Source organism: Phocoena phocoena, chromosome 6, assembly GCF_963924675.1.
Source record: "Phocoena phocoena chromosome 6, mPhoPho1.1, whole genome shotgun sequence".
NCBI classification, from domain to species: domain Eukaryota; kingdom Metazoa; phylum Chordata; class Mammalia; order Artiodactyla; family Phocoenidae; genus Phocoena; species Phocoena phocoena.
In genome coordinates, this window is record NC_089224.1 from 94,054,069 (window position 1) to 94,075,507 (window position 21,439).

The 21,439-nt window shown below is 40.3% G+C and overlaps 1 protein-coding gene across 1 annotated transcript in view; it reads right to left on the reverse strand.

Annotated features, from left to right (window-relative positions):
• SUSD1 (sushi domain containing 1) overlaps positions 1-21,439 on the reverse strand; it is a 114,275-nt gene that overhangs the window by 80,407 nt on the left and 12,429 nt on the right. The window contains exons 3-5 of the mRNA XM_065879932.1: positions 19,900-20,052; positions 19,086-19,265; positions 6,055-6,234 (exon numbers count right to left, since the gene is read on the reverse strand). Of these exons, the coding sequence (XP_065736004.1) occupies positions 6,055-6,234; positions 19,086-19,265; positions 19,900-20,052 (513 nt within the window). The remainder of the gene's footprint in view (positions 1-6,054; positions 6,235-19,085; positions 19,266-19,899; positions 20,053-21,439) is intronic.

The following is a 21,439-nucleotide window of genomic DNA, read 5'->3' on the forward strand; positions in this document are numbered from 1 at the left end:
TCAAAACTAGATCTGCCAGACTCCATAGCCCAGAGCCTTTGCAGTGAAGTAGCTATTCAGCAAAAAGGTGAAAAGATGAAATCAGGGCACTGGATTTAAAACCGTGAGCAATTCTGAAGGAAAGCAATAGGAGGCAAGAGATAAGGAGTCTAGGCTGACTGCCAGTCTCTGAGCCTGAGAGTCTGAATAGATCGCCTTCTACTGTACTCATAAGAAATACAGGAGGAAGCAGACTGGGTTTGTGAGAAAGAGACGAACGAATTGTGTTTAGAACATGCTGAGTCTGAGTTCATCTACCTGGGTGAAAAAAACCGTCTTGAAGGTCATCAATGGGTAGATGGTAGTTGAATCCCTGGGTGCAGGTGACATGCCCAGGTAGGACATGGAGAGCAGGTGGCATGATAGCAGGGCACTGGGACACATGGAAACCAAAGGGGAAACTAGAGGAGAAAGAGGAATGCAGAAGGAGGTCAGAGGTTGGCTGGGAGAGTGTGATGCCTCGAGAGTCAAGGAAAGAGAAGATCTGAAGGAGTGTCTGCTTCCTCGAACGTTATCTCCCTTCCTTCCTACCAATCCTCCCGACCTCCTCGCTCCCACCCAAGAAGAGCCTGGAGCAGAACATAAGCACTGGGGGCTCGACCTCTTGCTCTTCCCTCACATGGCTCTTTCTTCCCCAGTGGAGGGCACGTGGTGCCATGATCAGATCTGAGGTCTGACTTTGGACAGAGGCACGCAGAGCAGGTCTCTGCCTTGTCCAGTTGTAGGACGTTTAGGCTCCTCTGGCCTAAACAAAGTAGGCCCCCACAGCATCCAACTGAACTCTGCGTTGGACTTTGGGGACCAAAGCCTCCGTGGGTTATAAAGTACCTTTGCTTTGCTTTAGATTCTGCATGTGGTGCATGGGTGCGTGCGTGTGTGTGTGTGTATAAATGTACATATATAAAGTTATGTATTTTAGTATTCTATTAGCATCCAGTATTTCTCTGTGGTACTCATCATGTTTGTAACTAAATAATTTTGTAATTAGTTATTTAATGTCTATCTCTCCTGAATGTAAGCTCTATGACAGCGAAGACAAGATCTATCTACCTCTCCAACCCCAGAAACTAATACAGTTGGTTGGACATAGATATTTTTAAAATATTTATCATTTGGTTGACTGGTTGAATAGATTGAAAAATGTATGGATAGATAATCAACAATGCTAAATGTTGTGGAAAGGTTAAGAGGAAGGAGGACTGACACTAGACCATGGTCATTAGTGACCTTGAGAGAGAGCAACAGTGAAGTGGGCTGTTGGACGCCTGATTCTCCTTCAGGAAGCTCAGAAGAGAACAGGGTGGGAGGGGACAGAGACAGTGAGCACAGACTACTCTCTCAGAAGTCCCATTGTGGTCAGGGCCTAGTCTAGTGCACTCTCTTGGTTTCCAATTTTATATCTATTTTCTCTACTTTTGAAAACAGTAAAAGGTCCTACAGAATAAATTCAAGAGACCTTAACAGAATGTCAAGCTCAATGTCATTTCTAGTATCTGCTTTCAAAAGTGATATGACCAGTCTTCTAATATGACTCATAAACTACCTCCAAAGGCAATTCCCAAATAGATTACGAAACCAACACATTTTGATAATAGCAGCATCACTGAAATGAGGGTATGGCTTCCCAAGGTGACAACTTTGAATAAATGCATGTTTGGCTATAAGAGTTTTGCTATGCTTCCTTTCTTCTTTTTAAGTCATTAGAGTCACATAAAATAGGTAGAAGCAGCATGGCTTCAAGTAGTGCTTTCCTAAAATGCGTTATACACTTTAGGATGATTTTTTTGGTGGCACATGAATATATTTTTATATGTTTGCTTTGTATTGATTTTTGTGTATATTTGAAAAAGCCCAGGTGTTCATCAAACTCATGATATCACATATATTACTGTGTCCTTGATCAATAAATTTAAATTTAAAATTTAAGTTTTAAACATAAGTTGTTTTAAGAAACTTATTAAATTAAAAAATACTTTAGTTCTGGCAAACATTGTCAGGGTGGTCTACAAATAATTCAAGCTTAGGAAAGTGGCAGGAGACAGCTCGTGGGCTTTCCAGGTCTACAGGCCTGAGTTCAAATCCTGTCTCTGCCATTTACTAGTCATTGAAAGACCCTGTGAAAGCTGCATAACTTTTATGAGTCTCAGATTACTCATCTATGAAATGAAAACATCAATACTTCATAGGGTTTTTCTGAGGACAAAATGGCATCAAGGCTCCTAGCAGAGCCGTGGGTGTTTAAGTTGGTGCACGATCAATGGTAGCTATAATGCTTGACGGTCTAAGCATTATGGACATAATCAAACAAATCCCAGCCATGTGGCTATTTGCATAAATGTGCCCATTTATTCCGGCTGACCTTTCTCTTCTATCTGAAATATGTCCAGCTGCAAGTGAGCACTCACTGGGCTGAAGAGGAGGATCGACCACAAAACAGAAGGGCAGGAGCTAACAGGAGGCCTGGAGGCATTTGGACTCGGTCCCTGAGTCGGGTGAGGGGCCCAGAAAGGATCCCAGCAGCCAGTCTGTGTTTCCATAGAGATGTTGCTCTTTAGAGAGCCTGGAGTGAGTGAGCGTCAACCTCATCATTATTAACTCGGATTCTAAACGTAAAAAGCCAAACGACCTGTGCAGAATGAAAGCCAGGGACAGTCTTATCAAGAATGGATCAGTCCCTTTGATCTTGAGGTAAACCGACTCACTGAACATCAAGCTTCCACCTGGGGTTTTTCCAGACACTAAAGTAATTGCCTAATTCTCAGCTCTCTGGAGTGTCCAGTCTAAACTGGCCTTAAAAAAAAAAAAAAAGTCCCACCACCTTGCCGGAGTTCACACTCCATTAAAAAGATCTAACTGAATCACTTTGCTGTACAGCAGAAATTAACACAACATTGTAAATCAACTATACTTCAATAAAATTAAATATATATGTGTGTGTGCATGTGTGTGTATATATATATATATATATATATATATATATACACATACACACAGATCTGTCCTATTAATCCAAAGAAATAGGAACTCCAAAAATATTTTTAACTAACAACAACTCATGTAAAGTGAAGATAAATTATTCTACCCAATTTAGAATGAAACACTCATGTATAAAAAGATGGGTAAACAGTAATGAAAACAAAGGACAGGGGTAGAAGGCATTCACAGGTTAGGCAGAAACATAAAAGAAGATGGGGAAAAAACCCAGAAGTGAACATTGAAGGAGGTAAATACAAAATACACAGAGAGATTTGGGACAGAAGGGGAGGTGTGAAGAAATAGGTGAAAAACAGGAAAAAGAAGGAAGGGAGGGCAGCTGAGCGTGAGCCATGGTAATCAGCATCTCTCACTACAGTTCCAGAAGCCTCTCGTACCTACCTACCCAGCGATCATGTGCACTGTGCCATGAATTAATCAGCATGTAAATCGCCCCCTTTATCTGCGGAAATTGAATTTAGCTGCCAATCTTGATTGAGGGCATAGAGGCCTCCTCACAGAAAGATCACAGCCCTCAGGGAGAAAGCCTTTTCTCTCCTTAAATCAAAGCTTGCACAAACCCATGGAAACAGCTGCAGCTGGAGCCACAGACTTTGTGAACGGTGGCAGGCTGAGGTTGGTAATTATAATTAGCAGTTACATAACATGTTTGTTCTTCAAAGTGCTCTACAAGCATCAGCTAATTAATAGCTTACTATGCCCCATGCCGATCCACTGGTTTTTCACGGAGTGACTAATCCTGGTACCCCCACTGAATTCTGAATGGTGGAGGCACAGCAGCTTGAACAATGAAGCAAATGGCTGAGGGTCCAGAAGCTAGGCCCAGCTCTCTGACCAGGGGACTCCATAGGCAGCTCTGGGCCAAGACCACCTCCCCAGATGTGGAATTCAGCAACCCACGAGGCAGCTGCCTCACTTCCTCCAAATAACTCTTAGAGGTGCTGCTGGAGGTGCAATAATAGTTTGGAATGACCATCAGTCTGGTTCAAAATGGCATTAGCTCTTCTCAATGTCCCCAAGTATGAAGACTGGGACTCTGGAGTCCTTGGCGTTAGTTACAGGTTTGCCCTTGCTTCTCTGTGCAAGTTCGGCAAGTCAATGGGACCTAAGAGAAGGCCGAACTCGATCTCTGGGTTCTCATCCGTGTCTGCCCTTCCTTGTTACTATGATTGCAATCTCTAGCCTACAGCCTGCTGCAGTTGTGGTGGAGATAACTGAATGTGGGAAATGCATGGCACTGGCAGGGCCTCAGCAGCAGAGCTAAGTTCTTCATCTGCTCCAGGGATGCTTCACCCAAGGCCTTCAGAGGTCCATGATTTTGTAAAATATTATATCCGTATGTGCATTTCTTTGGAGAAAAGTCTATTTACCCTATTGCCCTGTAAATTCCAAGAAGGTAGTATCCAGCAAAGCACCTCACACAGAGTGTATGCTAAATAAACATCTACTGAACAAATGGATAGATTTCATCAAATTCCTAACCCCAAAATGGTCATGAACCATTCCTCTATGGACAAATAATCACCAGCAGTCTGCATGTTGTATTTGCTCTGGTTAGACTTTCCTATGGAAAACTTCGATTGGCAACACCCAAGACATTCTTCCATAATTCTGCTACAAAAATCAAGCCAGAGACCTAGACCAAAGCGACCTAGAGATTTCACTCTTCAGAGCCAAGCAAGTTAACAGCTTGAAATAAATTCCCAGAGGCATTCAAGACCAGGTGACAACCATTTCTCACACCCATGGCCAACCACCACAAACCTAAGAATCATTGCCTTTTCCCATCTTATTTCTTGGAGGCCGAGGTGTGAAATAAAGCATGTGGAAGTCTACACTTCTGACTCATGAGAAGATCCTCTTCAAGCAAGGTTAATAATTTCAGTAAAAGACCTAACATGTGCACAGTGGTTTAAACTTCAAAATGCTCCCCATAGATTATCTCATTTGATTCCCTCTCAACAGTTATTTGAGGTAGGAAAAGCAGGTTTTAATTTCTCCCTTTTATAGATGAGGAAACTGAGGCTCCGAGAGAATAATGCCTTACCTAATGACACACAGCTAACACATGGCACTGCTAGAATGTGAACTGAAGTCTCAAAACTCCTTTTCACCAGTAATTTCATTTGGGGGTATATATCCAAAAGAATTGAAAGCAAGGTCTCAAAGAGATATTTGTATACCCATGCCCACAGCAGCATTATTCACAATAACCAAAAGGCGGAAGCAACACAACTGTCCATCAATGGACGAATTGATAAGCATAATGTTTATATATATATACTACAAAATATTATTCAGCCAGAAAAAAGAAGGAAATCCCACCACTGGCAGCAACATGAATGAACCTGTAGTACATTATGTTAAGTGAAATAAACCAGTCACAGAAGGATAAATACTACCTGATTCTGCTTACATGAGGTCAATTAGTCAAACCCATAGAAACAGAAAGCAGAATGGTGGTACCAGAAGCTGTGGGAAGGGGGAAGTAGGGAGTTACTGTTTAACCCATATAGAGTTTCAGTTTTTCAACATGAAAAAGTTCTGGAGATTGGTTGCGCAACGTGAATCTACTTAACACTGAAAAGATGGTTAAGGTGGTAGATTTTACGTTGTTCGTATTTTACCACGATTAAAAATAAACATTAAAAACCTAGATATACATTACACCACCTTCTCTCTGAAAAGCTGTCAAATGTGCTTAATTAGGACTTTTAAGTATTCCCCCCCTGAGAAAATGGCTCATGGCGAAAAGTCTCTCAGGCAACCAAGCAGAAGAGAGAGGAATCACTGTGATTTAAGGTGGGTTTCAAAAGATTAGATGCATAAAATGTCCTATCCAACTTATTTTCCCAATCCACCCTCTAAATCTTCAGGGTTTAGCTGACAAACCGAAAGCCAGGTACCTGCCCAGGTAAATGGCGCAGCCAGGGCAGTACACAGGGTAAGCAAGCAATCGAAGGTTTTAGGTTCTGCTGTTTGCTTCCACGAGACAGGAGACCCACAGAATGGAGTCTATACCTGTGCATGACAAAGTACTTGTTCTCCAGATCCCTTTCTCTGTGCAAACAGAAGTGATCTTTCCTCCAGGGCTCTCAAAGCCCTCTTGACAGACATAGTGAGCCATACCGCCCAGTCTGGAGCTGTGATTCCCCACCAGGACCGCATGCTGCACTTCCGGAGGGTGGCCACAGTTGATCTCTGCAATGGGAAGTAGCACAGCACTTGTTATGACCCATGACTTCTACCCCATAATTCACCTTTTAGAAATAAATATTTAGTAATGATAGAGTCCAGTCATATGGGAGAAGAGAAAACACTAACCCCATCAAATAATCCAGTTGCATGTATTTAAAGTAAGATTGCTCAGAAGTAAGGAAAATAGAGATCTCTGAGTTTAATAAAATTTATAAACATGCATGTATAGAAAATATTCCAATTATGAGATTATTTATACCATAGAGAATTCCTTGGTCAATGAAATAATCCATCTCAGGGTTATTTTACACATTAAGATTTTCTGGTACATTTTAGTATGTATCTTCAGATCATTAACTCCTGAGTAGATAGTAATGCAAATGTAGTTTTTTTTCTTTCTTTTTTTTGCTAACTGAAATATATACAAAATCTCTGAACTTTTTAAAGCAAATTAATGGGGAAAGTCAATATATATGTACCTTTCAAAGAAAAATAAATCAGTTGCATAGAGGGAGACAAACCTGGAATTATAAAATTGAAATGAAATTTCTTCTCTGCAACTCTGACTACCAGAAGACACTGGAATATTTACAGAAAACAATCTGAAGGACAAGGATTATGACATTACCATTTTAGACCCAGCCAAACTCTACTTCATATAAGAATAAAAGAGTCATTTTCAGATATTTACAATTTTTTAAAAATCTGTACATGTATCTTTTCTGGAAAAAAATTTAAAAATAACCTCAGACCAACAACAGAAAAAAAGAATCAGAATAAATGCCCTAAGAAAGGAGAAGGACAGGGCTTTAGAAGAAACACTAGTGAGCAATGAAACCAGCAGGATGTACAGGTAAGTCTCCATAATCATTTAAGTGTGACTGTAGAGCTGGATAGAACTAGCAGTAAAGAATTCTAGAACTAAAGGCTGAACAATGTGAAAAAATTAATAATTTGAAAATTAAATTCCAAACTATTTCAATAAAATCTGAGCAGCGAAGTGAAGAGAAGAAATAAAACATGCTAAATTTCCCATACAGCAGTGGGGAGCTCATAGACACAATTTTATTCAAGAAAACGTAATAAATATAAAATATAAAGTAACATAGTCATAATAATTGCAAATGTAATCCAGTTATACCTAAATCCAGAAAGAAAAATACATAACTTTTGGCCTTCATTCTGATTTTTAGTTTTCTCCCCCATCTGCAGAAAGCCAAGAATATTAAGCACTCTTGATATCCAGACTTTTAAAACATGAGTCCATTTATGGAGATAAAGCATACAAAAACAGAGAAAATGTTATGATCTCTTCCCAACTCCCCATTAACCATTCATGGCATTAGAAATATGTGGCTCCTCTTAAATGAGCTTCTGATACAGAATTGGTGGATTTACTGTAATTGTACTCTTCTCCAACCCTTTATGGATGTCTGGTCTGTTCTAGAACCCCAGAGTTACTTCCCTGAGGGAGGCCTCTTAGAGCAGGGTTTCATCTGTTGTCACTGGAGTTATCAAAAGACTCTCAATATAACAGCTCAACCCACCTGACCAGTCACTTGGCTCTGAGATTTTTCAAAAAAGAGTTAGGCTCTGGTCAGTGCAGATGCAAATCCTGAGCAGTTATGGGACCAGAATGAGGTGGTCATTAAATAAATCCTCCAACCCTATGTATCTCTCAAGTCCCATGTTTGATCATAGGAATTTGTTCCCTTCTCATACATGTTGACCAGACACAAGACAAGACCCCTTGGCCCTCAGAATGTTTTCCCAACATCAAACCTTTAGACATGTTTACTGGCCCAAAACATTCCAAGACATGAGTATATTTGTGTGTACATGAACAGGTGGTTAATGTTTCCTAAGACTGCCCAGTGATTGTTGACATCAAAAACATCTAGTTTAAGCCAGGGTTCAGTTACAGCAGGAAATTAGAGGGATCATCAGTGAATAGATTGAGGGTATAGGTTTATGCAGGTCTATTGACCTTGAAGCTGGAATTCTAAACAGCATATTGGAGAGATATGGGAGGGAACCTGGTGACAGATAGTCGGATTAGGGGAGAAGCATAGATACTAAAGGAATAAGAGTACAGAAGATAACTAAATTGGCTCCTATATTGGACATCACCAAGAATAATGGAAGGCATGGTGGCTTTAGCTGGGACGACAAGATTTTTTTTTGGCTGTGTTGGGTCTTCGTTGCTGCACGCAGGCTTTCTCTAGTTGCGGTGAGCAGGCTCTAGAGCGCAGGCTCAGTAGTTGCGGCGCACGGGCTTAGCTGGTCCCCGGCATGTGGGATCTTCAGGGACCAGGGATCGAACCCGTGTCCCCTGCATTGGCAGGTGGATTCTTAACCACTGCACCACCAGGGAAGTCCCAAGATTTTTTTAAATTAATATTAACTTGGGGGTAGATAAGAAATCAATAGCCTGTCCTCTAGGGACTCAGGTAGATGTCCAGTGGTAGGCAATCTGGACCCAACTCTGTGAGTTCCCATCACAGAGCTATTCGAGTTGGACAGTCCCTTGGCAGGAGATATTTAGAGAGGATTCTGGCGTGGCTTGGATTAAACGCATGGTTCTAAACAATAGCTATACAATCTGAATCACCTGGGGAGCTTTTGAACAAATCACCCATGCTGGAGTCTCACACACACATCCCCACCCTCACCCAGAGATAACTCTTCTGAATGAGTAGTACTGAGTTGGGTTCTTGGCATCCACATTTCTACAAAGTTGCAAATTTGATTTGTATGCACACCCACAGCTGAGAATCTAAATTAAACATTGGTATGAATAGCTACCATTTAGCGTCACATGCATCCCAATAGGGCCCCAAGTATATATCATTACTTCTTACAGTAACCCTCCATGGTAGAGATTATTTCCCCCATTTTACAGGTAAAATGGCTCAACATGGTTAAATAAAACATCCAAAGTCACATAGGTAGTCATGTGATGGCTAGGAGCAGAATCCACATCCTTCAGATTCCTTCTCCTATACCCACTGCCTCTCAAGAGCAGCTCCATCTCTGAAAACCTACAGTATATGCCCCCTTTCTACCCCCTTCCACCTTGCTCATCCTCTCTCTCTCCTCGAGGTACACTCTATCTCCCTGAGACCTAGCAAAATCCTTCCCAGTGATGAATCTGCTCCATGACTAATAGAAGGATCCCTTTTTCCTCTGAACTTTCATAGCCTATGTTCATTTGTTCATTTATTCATATATTTACTGAGCACCTAGTACATGCCAGACACTATACTAGTCACTATAGCAGAGAACAAAATGGAAAATATCACTGCCCTCGCAGGGGGAGAATAATTAGACAAAAAAATAAATCAACAAGCTAATTGCAGGTTGTAGTAAATGTTATGTAGGAGGAAAGATAACATGATAGGATAGGAAAGACTTTTTAAATAGAGTAGTCAGGAACGGTTCGAGCTCTCTGAGGAGGTAACATCAGAGTTAGGACCTGAAGGATGAGAATGAACCAGTCATGTCCAGGACCAGAGGAAGAACATTTCAATCAATTGAAATAGCCAATGCAAAGACCCTGAGGTGAGACAGCTCTTGATATGCTCCAGAAAGGGAAATGCAACCTGTTGGCTGCAGCACAGTTAGCAAAATGGAGAGTGGCATGAGATGAAGGTGCAGAGAAGAGCAGAGCCAGGTCACAGAGGGCCTTGTAAGCCTTAGGAAAGAGCCTGGGTTTTATTTAAAAGCAGTGGAATGCCATTGGAGGATTTTAAGTGAGGGAATGAAATAATCTGACTTAGATTTTTAAAAGACCATTTTGACTGTTGGGTAGATAAGGGATGGGAGAACAGGAGTAAAAGGAGAGGTTGGTTAGTGTCAACAGCAGTAGCCCAACAGAAAGAAAGATGAGGTCTTGGATGCACTTGAGAGGTGATGGCGGAGACGGAAAGAAGAGGATGGATTCGAGATGCATCCTGGAAGCAGAACAAAGTTCTTGGTGATAGACTGGATGTGAGAGTGAGAGAAGAAGTAGAATCAAAATACTTATCTATCCTCTTCATTTGACCTTTATTTCCTCCTTGAGGATTTTGTGGGTTTGTTTTAATGACTATGTCTCCCCAAATATATGAACAGTTCCTAAAGGGCAGAATCTTTATCTTATAATCCCTTGCTTCCCCACAATGCCTACTTACGATAGTAGTTTTTACATAGTAAATAATAAACAGTTGTTCACTGGTAGCTTGCTACTACTTTATCATGGTTCAAGATGCAATATATGTCACTTCGATATGATCACAACCCATGAGGAAAGAAACACACATCAGTAAATTGTAAGTATATATAACAAGACAGACACACATTACCTCTATATTTTGTATCCAAGAGAGGTAACATAGCTACCAGACACCAAGTAGATGAAAGCTGAGAAAGTAGAAAAACGAATATGTATCAGTCTTGTACCAGTGAATTCTGGGAAAGCTGTTTAAACTGCAATAATTTTAATCATAATAGCATGCATCAAAATCCTACTAAACACAAGGTAGTCTATTAGATATACACTATCTTATTTATTTCTCACAGAAAACCCTACTGCAAGGTAGATGGGTTTTTCTCATGTAGTTTATAGATACAAAAATGGAGGTCCTAAGACTCTGTCACATTCAAAAATTACACCACTACTAAAAGACAGAGCCACAGAACTTCCCTGGTGGCACAGTGGTTAGGAATCCTCCTGGTAATGCAGGGGACACAGGTTTGAGCCCTGGTGCAGGAAGATGCCACATGCCACAGAGCAAATAAGCCCGTCTGCCACAACTACTGAGCCTGCGCTCTAGAGCCTGCAAGCCACAACTACTGAGTCCACATGCCACAACAACTGAAACCCGCACACCTAGAGCCCGTGCTCTGCAACAGACAAGCCATCACAGTGAGAAGCCTGCGCACCGCAATGAAGAGTAGCCCCTGCTCGCCACAACTAGAGAAAGCCTGTGCGCAGCAACGAAGACCCAATGCAGGCAAAAAAAGAAAAAAAAAAAAAAAAAAAAAGGCAGAGCCAGTATTCAAACCATGGTTTTTGTGACCCCAAAGTCCAGGTCCATTATATCTGGGCAGCTTCACACTGAAGGGGGTCCACTCTAGGCTCTGACTGGGACTGACCCTATAGTTTAGCTAAAACCTCAGAAGAAAAGGTTGCATGAAAAAGCATTTAAATCAGTCTGGAAGGGTTCTATGACAACTCCCTCTGCCCCAATCTTGTCTCCAAGAACTTTCCCAGAGAAGAGAGCTGCTGGAAATGGAATTCCTCTGCCACTGTACCTGCCCTGAAGCCTTCTTTTTTTTTTTTTTTTTTTTTCCTGAAGCCTACTTGGTAATGATGTTTAACCCTATGACATGGGGGTCTGGCCCAGGTCTTGCCTGGAACATAAGCCCATCACAAATATTCCCACCATGCTTAAGAGAGATGGCAGCCACTGCCACTTCTACTCAGACCAAATGGTACCCAAGAAAGCAGGTGATCCCTAGTAAGACATACTCAAAAATCAATCCAACAGATACTGCAATAGGTAATAAAAATATCACTATCACAAGGAAAGAAGCCATTTAAAAACAGTTAACATCCAAAGGAAAGAAAAAAAAATAAGCATCACAAATTTTGTATTGCATATGCATAGGGGTGTTCATTAAAGCACACGTCTCTCTGGCTAATTACATTATGAACAACGTTTGGATCTGTATCAGGAATACAGTCAACTAATTATGAACATGGCCGGGAATTTTTCCTTAGTATCCTATTATCTGTGATTTTATTCAAATAATCAACTTCAAAATAGGTCTGTCTCCCTGGGGGGAAATGTGTTGTGCCAGTTTCAAGGACAACATTGATATTGTAACTCTGTTTCATATCTTGAAGGTAAAAATGTTTATCCTCACGGCTAGCTTTAAAATTCTACCCAAGAAAATATTCCAGAAGGAAATCTGTTTGATGAAAGGTATAGGCAATTTATGGCATCTAATCGACAACTGGACTGTACCACCAATGACTGCTATTTATGACACATATCAGCACAATCATGTGATTGACGACAGAAGTAACAGAGTAAAATTAGGCTTCATCTAAGACTGTTTTAGAAACCAAAAAATACCACGCTGAGAAAGAAAAAAGAATGACCAATAATGTCTATAAATTGAGGCAGACATTTTGCCAAATGCTGGGGGAATAAATGATTGACCTATTCCACTTATTGATATTGACCAAAGGGGGGAAAAAAAAGATCTTCCCAGAAAAATAAACTACTAGATGAAAAACTCCAGTAAAAGGGCAGAAACAAGTACGAAAATGGAAGAAAATCACATTAAAGCCGGTGTTCATCTTTACCCAACAATAATAGGAAGAAGTCTCTATTGTGCCTTAGGATCAGATCAGAAGGTTGATGTAACACCTGGAATTCAGTGCAACACGGTAGGTGGTAAGGGCCCAAACCGTCTAGGCAGATGAAAGCAGAGTCTACACTACATTCATGTTCTAGATTGGATAATTCAGCATTTATACCTATACTTTCTTCATTTATAAAAATGTTCTCTTCCCCTCTTAACAGTAAGCTCTTTGTGGGCTGTGTCTATATTCTATATCCTTAGAATATCCCCTGCAGTCATGTGAGTTATTAATATCATTAGGAACATTAATTTTGGTGAAGTTTATATGTAAGAAATATGGCCTAAGGAATAAGGCTGAAAGCGTAACCTTATGACAGTTTCATGCACTTTATGGCATGTTCTGAGTTTGGCCAAATTTAGTTAGACCCTCAATCCAGGATCACTTGGGCATTAAATTACGTACATCACTGATGTTGGGTGTTGGAATCTAACATCACAATATGTGGCTACTTGAATTTAGACAATGTTATCAGTCATCAAAAGGAAATGGGAGGGTTATAGCATTCCCTGAAGCACATTCCCAAAAGTGTCGATAATGGCTGTAACTAAGCCCTTTAGTAACAAAAGGTGTACTTGCCCTTAAGACAGTAGAAAGAAAGAAATTACTTTTTGATGGATTTTTTTATTCTAAAGTTTCCCATGAACTTTAACCTCAACTAATAATACATTTCCTTCAGATCGTATTCATAGATCATTTGGAGGAAAAAGAAAATTTTCCATTTCACATTAAAACACTTACTGTCAATAAATAGTGTCTAATATGGAAACAGCTAGAATCTGAACACTTCAGAAACTGCAGAGGAGGTGATAGGGTAGGTAAAAGTGTGAGTGCTGGAAGAAAAAAAACACGGGTCTATCAGCATGTCTCTTAAAAAGATCTTCCATTCATAGAGGTGAAATGGTTTTTGATGCTTTGAGCTGCATAGGAATCTTTCTTTTTTAAAAAAAATAACATTAAAACTCTTCATTTTAATGTTCTAGCTGTAAATAGAACATTTGAATCAAAAACCAATAAACAGGACTTTCCTGGTGGCACAGTGGTTAAGAATCTGCCTGCCGATGCAGGAGACGCGGGTTCGATCCCTGGTCTGGGAAGATCCCACATGCCGTGGAGCAACTAAGCCCGTGCGCCACAACTACTGAGCCTGCGCTCTAAAGCCCACGAGCCACAACTACTGAAGCCCATGTGCCAGGGTTTCAGCAAGGCTCAGCCACAGGACAAGCTGGGATGCAGTCTGGAAGCCAATTCCACTATGCCTGCCATCATCTGGGCCAACTTTTGGGGGTGATTCACGGTGCTTCTACAGGCCTTAGGTATGCCAGGCACTGTGCCAGGTGCTAAAGAGATGATACTGAAGAAGACTACATGGTCACTGAGCGCCCAGATTTACAGCCCAGTAGGGCAGACTGATAAAAACTATGAAAATAATGATAAATAATATACGTACGTGTTGGGTACTAAGCAAGAGAATGTCAGAGAGGACATTTCAGCTGAAACTTGAAAGATGAGAAGGAGCTTCCTGTGCAGAAAGCAGGTAGCCTCCCTCAACAGATGAATGAATAAACAAAACGTGGTATACACATACAGTAGAAAATTATTCAGCCTGAAAAAGGAATGACATTCTTCAAAAGGTACAAACTCCCACTCATAAGATAAATGAGTACTAGGGATGAAATGTACAACATGACATATGAATATTGTTGAGAGTAATTCCTAAGAGTTCTCATCACAAGGAAAAAAATATCACATTTTTATTTCTTTAATGTTGTATCTACATGAGAATGAATGCTCACTAAACTCACTGTGATAATCACTTCACGATGTATGTGAGTCAAAACATCATGTCGCACACCTTAAACTTATACAGTGCTGTGTGTCAATTATATCTCAGTGCAACTGAAAGGAAAAAAAGGAATGAAGTTCTGATACATGCTATAACATGGATGAACCTTGAAAATATTATGCTCAGTCAAATAAGCCAGATATAAAAAAGACAAGTATTGTATGAGTCCACATATATGAGGTACCTACAATACAAATTCACAGAGACAGAAAGTAGAACAGAGGTTACCAGGGGCTAGAGGGAGGAGGGAATGGGGAGTTCTTGTTTAATGGGTACAGAGTTTCTGTTCTGAGGTGATGAAAACGTCTGGAAATGGACAGCAGTGTTAACTGCACAACACTGTGAACGCACTTAATACCGTGGAATTGTACACTTAAACATGGTTAAAATGGTAAACTTTATATTATGTGTATTTTACCACAATAACAATTTTTAAAACAGGTTGGCAATTATTTCAAGTAGAGAGAAAAGGCCCTGAAGCTGATAAGAGATTGACATAGTGGTTGGGAGAGAATGATGGGAGATGTAACCTGTATAAAAGCCAGAAAGGACAAACCCCTGTTGGCTTCAAAATCCATGGTTAGGAGTTTGGATTTTATTCTAAGTGCAGTGGTCATTTCACTGTTTTTAGAAAGGTTTTAAGAAGAAGTAGTAAGCTTGGAAGCGGATTCTTAAAGGGACTATTCAGTACCAGACACATTGCTGGTGAGAATTCCCAGCCCGAAAGGAAGATAAGGCCCCAAAAAGGATGGGAAGAAAATCTGGAAGACAGATAGTCCCGGAACCCTCAACTGGTCTGCTTACACTGCAAACCACTCATCACTGGACCCTTCCATGAGAGCAAGCTACCAAAGGGAAGAACACAAATGCCACCCCTTCCATGAACCACCCAATCTCCCCACCTGAACTCTCTTAGTCTTTACCCATTCTTCTCACATGATACTTAGGAGTTCACCCTTACAGAATAGTTCGTGGTGTACCTGTCTTTACTCTGCTCCCAGACTCCAGACTTACCTAGTCACAGGATCTATCAAGTATGCTGGACTCTGGATTTGTTGCTAATGATAACACAGTTAAAGTGATTCTCTCACCTTGCTCCTGGCTTGGTTGAATTATAAAAACTCAAATTCTTTAAGCTGTCACTTACAACTGGCACCTTCTCTGAAAATCAAAAAAAATAATAATAATAAGGGACTTCCCTGGTGGCGCAGTAGTTAAGAATCCTGCCAATGCAGGGGACACAGGTTCAATCCCTGGTCCCGGAAGATCCCGCGGAGCAGCTAAGCCCATGTGCCACAACTACTGAGGCTGCGCTGTAGAGCCCACGAGCCACAACTACTGAGCCCGTGTGCCGCAACTACCGAAGCCCGCGCACCTAGAGACTGCGCTCCGCAACAAGAGAAAGCCCGCGCACAGCAACGAGGACCCAACACAGCCAAAAATAAATAAATTAGAAAAATAAAGTGTTCAGCAGAAAAATGTTTAAGAAAGTAATAATAATATCAAAATAATAGGAAATGCAAGCTAGAGATTGTGTCCTTTCCAGAGAGTGGATGGAAATGTGTGATGGATGTTTCCACAAATTCCTACCCATTTTGGAAGATTTCATCCTCACTTCCAACATCCACTTCTGAGGCCTGCTCAGGTGCGGAACTTGTGTCACAATGCCCCACCCCCCCCACCCCCAAGGCAGCAGCAGAGACTCCAGGGACACGGTAATTGGGAAAAGGCAAACAACAGGAGCTGCCAGCTGTGTCTTCTCTGATGGCGAAGTCCGTTATCCGACACACACGCTGCCGTCTGGAATGCACGGCTGCTCCTTTCAAAAGTACCTGCTTCTCAGCATCCAAGTTCACAGTTTGCTAGTGTTTTTAGTGGAATTCCCAATTCCTGTGGCTTCATGACGCTGAGCTAAAAATACAGTGCCGGCTGGCACATAGCCCAGATTCTGGAGCCCCAAAGAAGAACGAGGGATAAATAAGAGGGGTATGTTTAGAGAGAAGCAGGCACAGCCAGGAGAAGCCGGTGGCCATATGGTGAAACGGGGGAGGAAGAGGGGGGAGGGTGTCAGCAGGCAAAGGGAACAGTTATTACAGGAGGGAAAAAAGAAGTGAAGACCTGCTAAATGACAGTTCTTTGGGAAATGGAACAAACCCTCTCCTCTAACTTTCTACATTCTCAGTACAATAATCCGGATGACTACTGATTTTCAAAGTAATACAAATTGTCTTATATGGAGTTTCTTATATAAATCTCTAGGGGGTTCTTTGATATGCATTATGGCACATTTTAATCTAAGTTCTGTATTTTAATTGATCCATGGAAAGATAATGTACGTTTAGAATTTCTTAACCCGCAGGATGATAATTATCAGAATGTGTTTAGAGCCTGAATTGCAAATCAATATCAAAAGGATTAACTTAGCCAAGTGCATCACTGAGGTTGCTTAGCTACGCAATAAATTCACTGAAAACTTTTATTTTTTCTTTTTTCCAAAATGGAAACAACTTTGTTACTTTTTCTAATACATTAAAAAAAAATTCCTTCAATACAGAAAGTATATAAAATATAAAAATCATCCAGGACTTCCCTGGTGGCACAGTGGTTAAGAATCCGCCTGCCAATGCAGGGGACACGGGTTCGAGCCCTGGTCCGGGAAGATTCCCACATGCCGCAGAGCAACTGGGCCCGTGTGCCACAACTACTGACTCTGCACTCTAGAGCCCTCGAGCTACAACGGTTGAGCCCGCGTGCCACAACTACTGAAGCCTGAGCGCCTAGAGCCCGTGCTCCGCAACAAGAGAAGCCACCGCACGCCGCAACTAGAGAAAGCCCAGGCACAGCAACGAAGTCCCAATGCAGCCAAAAGTAAAAAACAAATAAATAAACTTATATATTAAAAAAAATCATCCAGGATCCCTCCCAGTGGAAACTACCATGGTTAATGTTTTGATATATAGCTTTCTAAACTTTTTCATAAACATACATGTACATATGAAACATTTTCATGTACATTTACATGTACATTTTTCAAAGTTAAGGCCATGTTATTCATACAGTTTGTAACTTAGTAGTATACTGTTAATACTTACCTATGTCAATAAAGATTCTTCCCAACATAATTTTTATTGGCTACAAAATATCCACTTTATGTACATGCTATGATTTATCTAACCAATTTCCTTATCAACAGACATTTGAAATTGTTTCCAATATTTCACTATTATAAAATAACTACAGAAAATCAAAAACGTGAGTGCCTTACACTTCTCTCTACAAATAAATTTGAAAATAAACTTGAAATAGATGATTTTTCTTAGAATATGTAAATTACCAAAATGGATATCAACAAGAATAGGAAACTTAAACAGGACCAGTAAGTATTAATTTTTTTAACTATCCCAAGGACTGCCTCTCCCTAAGTGCCACATCCAGATGGTTTTCTAGGTGAAATCTTTAAAAATCCTATTTATAGTATTCCAGAGAATAGAGAAAGAAGGAAATGTTTTCACATTCTTTCCTCAAAATTTAGAATAACATTAATACCCAAACCAACAAAGATGGCATAGAAAAGGAAAATAGACCAATCTCACTTATGAATATCAATGCAAGACTTCTAAGTAAAATTTAGCCAATATAATCCTGATTAAAAGAAAAAAAACACCAAAGACCCAGAAGAATCCATTCCAGCAACTAGTATTGATCAGGAAATATAAGCCAGCATATAACTGGTTAAAAGGACAAAAAATATATATGATCACCTTAATACATGCCTAAAAGACATGATAAAACAACTCATTTCTGATTTTTTTTAAATCCCAATAAAATGGGAATAGATGAAGTCTTCCTCAATATTATGTACATATAGTCAAAAACTGGTGAACTGATGAAGAGAGAGAAAGCCAAAAGTAGAAACAAACCAAAAGCCAACATCATCACAAAAATGGAAACAGTATACGAGAGTGATTAAGCATACAATCTCAGAAACTAGAATTCTAAGTTCAAATTTCAGCTCTATTACTAGTTGGATAACCTCAAACAAATTACTTAACTTCTCCGTGCCTCAGTTTTCCCATCTGTAAAATGTGATAATAATAGCACACACTCATAGGGATATTGTAATTGAATGAGTCTATATATATATATATATAAATATATATGCTTAGAACAGCACTTGGCTCACAGCACTCTCTCAGTGTACATAAGAATATAAATAGATGTATGTAACATCAAAAAGCCAAGATCATGAATGAATAATGAAACACTCCCATGAAAGTCAGGAATAAGAAAAGAATATTCAAAGTCAATACTACTACTTAAATTTTTGTTCTGAAAACACAAGGTAAGTGGTCAGTCAAGAGAAAAATATAACTTTTATAAACATAGAAAAACAAAACATGGAATTATCATTATTTGCAGATGATAAAATATTATTCCTATAAATATCAAGAGAATCAACTGAAAACCTATTAGAAACAATAGGAATTTATTGGATTTATTTAATTCATTCAGTACCCCAAAGAGAGATTTAGAGAGAAATATGAAAACAATCTCAAGATGGTATAAGCTGGGAAGCTGGACCTTTGGAAAACTCACCTTGGCAATTTAATTTTGGGGATTCCCACGTGCCCAAGGCTGTGCAGCTTGAAACTGTATCTTCTGGGCCACCGAAGAATCCTTCTTTGCAAGCATAATGAATCTGGCTGCCAAGCCTAGAGGTATAATTTCCTATGATATAGCCATCTGGGACCTCAGGAGGGGTGCCACAGTCTATTTCTGAAAACAAATTAACGTCAAACTCATTGCTATATGAATGTGAATTTTCAAAATTCATAATCTCTCTCCACCTCTACCTCATGCCCTCTCCCCTCACCTATACACACCCGAGCCGTATTTTAAATAGGCTGGTTCATTTCCACATGACTTCTGGGCATGTTTCCAGTGAGTGTCTCTTCAATCTTCTGGCCTTCCACAGGTAATAGCATTTATACATGCACAAAACTGAAAGGATGTGGCAATCAACCCTCACTAATTGATACTAACTAAAGAGGAGAAGCCTAGCCCAGCAAAGTAAAGCATCTGAATTGCACAATACCTTAAGATATAGAGGCTTTTATAACTTCCCTGCTCACTTTTGAGATGGTGGCTCTTACCAGATCAGCTCTGTTTACTAACATAACGGTTAATATCTGAATATCTATTAACTACTCAAAATCCCCGAAGCACACTAATTTTAGCTTTTTTAATATAGCCCCTTCTATCTTGACTGTTATTTTATTTCATAGGTTACAAAGGAACAGATCCAACACACATCCCCAACACAGACCCACAGACTTAGGCTCAGAGCAGGAGAAAGTCACCACCAACAGACTCTCACCTTCGGATGCTGCATTCTTTGGCAGAAACCCACCTGTGCACGACGTGGCATCTCTGCTTGGATGGAAAGGCTCAGGCCCACCCTTTGGCAAGTATCCATCCATACAGTAGCATTCAAAGCTCCCACGAGTGTTCACGCACCGTCCTCCATGCCTGCACCGGCCGGAAACCTCACACTCATCTATGTCTTGAGACCCATCCCAAATATAAGAAGGGACAGAAAAACAGAAAAAAGAAAAAAAGTGGGGGGACATTGTGACAGCCACTTCTCACATTACCAATCTACACTTATAAGTGAATGCATTCGCTTGTAATTGTATCATGAATTTTATTTTACTCCTTAAGAGTTCTCCTGTATCCTTCACATCATAGGCACAAAGAGGTGCTCAATAAATATGTCAGTGTGTTCTGAAAATTTATAAAAACCAACAAGTATCAACAAAACAAATAACCCAAGAAAATGAACCCAAAAAAGTATGCTAAAAAAACTCAATTACTATAAAATAAGGATAGCCTCAATCTCGTACTAAAATATCTGAAGCAGAACTCCTGATACAAAACAATTTAGACCAGAGTGAAAAATGCTTTCCAGCTCAGGAGCATAGGACGATGCAGCAAGAAGTAAAGAAGATAACTCAGAAGGGTCTCGCTAATTTTACCAAGATTAGAAGGGCTTAAAATAGCCTTCAAGAAGGACAAGACATGCTCCTTAGCCGACTTTTCCCCTTGACTGAAGATTGCCGGCGGTAGCAGGTCCAGGAGTAAAAACCACACAATAATTCAGAGGCTGAAAAAGAAATCTCTCTGCCAGTTAGCAGTCTTTTCCCCCCAGAGCTGGCTTAGTGAACAAAATTTAAAACTTTGGAAACTCCATCAGAGCCACACACACACCAATTTCATTTAGAGAAAGAAAAGTACTAAGTAAAAGGGGACTTTTTCCAGGACATTTGCAAGAACCATCGGTGGGCAGAGGACAGGGGGGCATCGTGACTGAAGAAAGCCTGGTTGTTCCCAGACTCTGGGATTTCAGAGAGCAGTCATTTTGGAAGGACTGATGATATAAGGTGGCCAATATTCTATTTTGCCAGTAAAGACTTTTTTTTTCTTAAACTAGCACTATGATTTCATTTAAAAAAAGGATATTTTAACAACCCCCCCCCCAAAGGAAGAATATAATCTCAGAATCCTTTTAAATTGTTTAGTGTGCTTTTATTAAAATTCACTACATTCTTTATATTGGTTTGTTTGTTTTTTGGTTTTGGACCAAGGAACACCTCATCGCTTCCTGATTGTTGTCTGGGAACCAGTAATTCATTCAGTTGCTGGAGGAGACCCAAGTTACCAATTCTGATCAACCTACATCTTTAGTGCAGCAAACTTTGGGAACTCTGTGGGAGATCAGCTCCAGAGATAGCTGTCAACAATTCCTCTCCTTCCTTTCTTGCATGCTTCTCCTCCCATCAGGAATGCAAACCATTTCCCCTCCCCTTGAGCTGGTCTTGAGACTTGCTTTAGCCAATAGAACTCGGCAGAAGTGATACAGTGCCTGCTCTGGACCCAGCCTGAGAAGATGG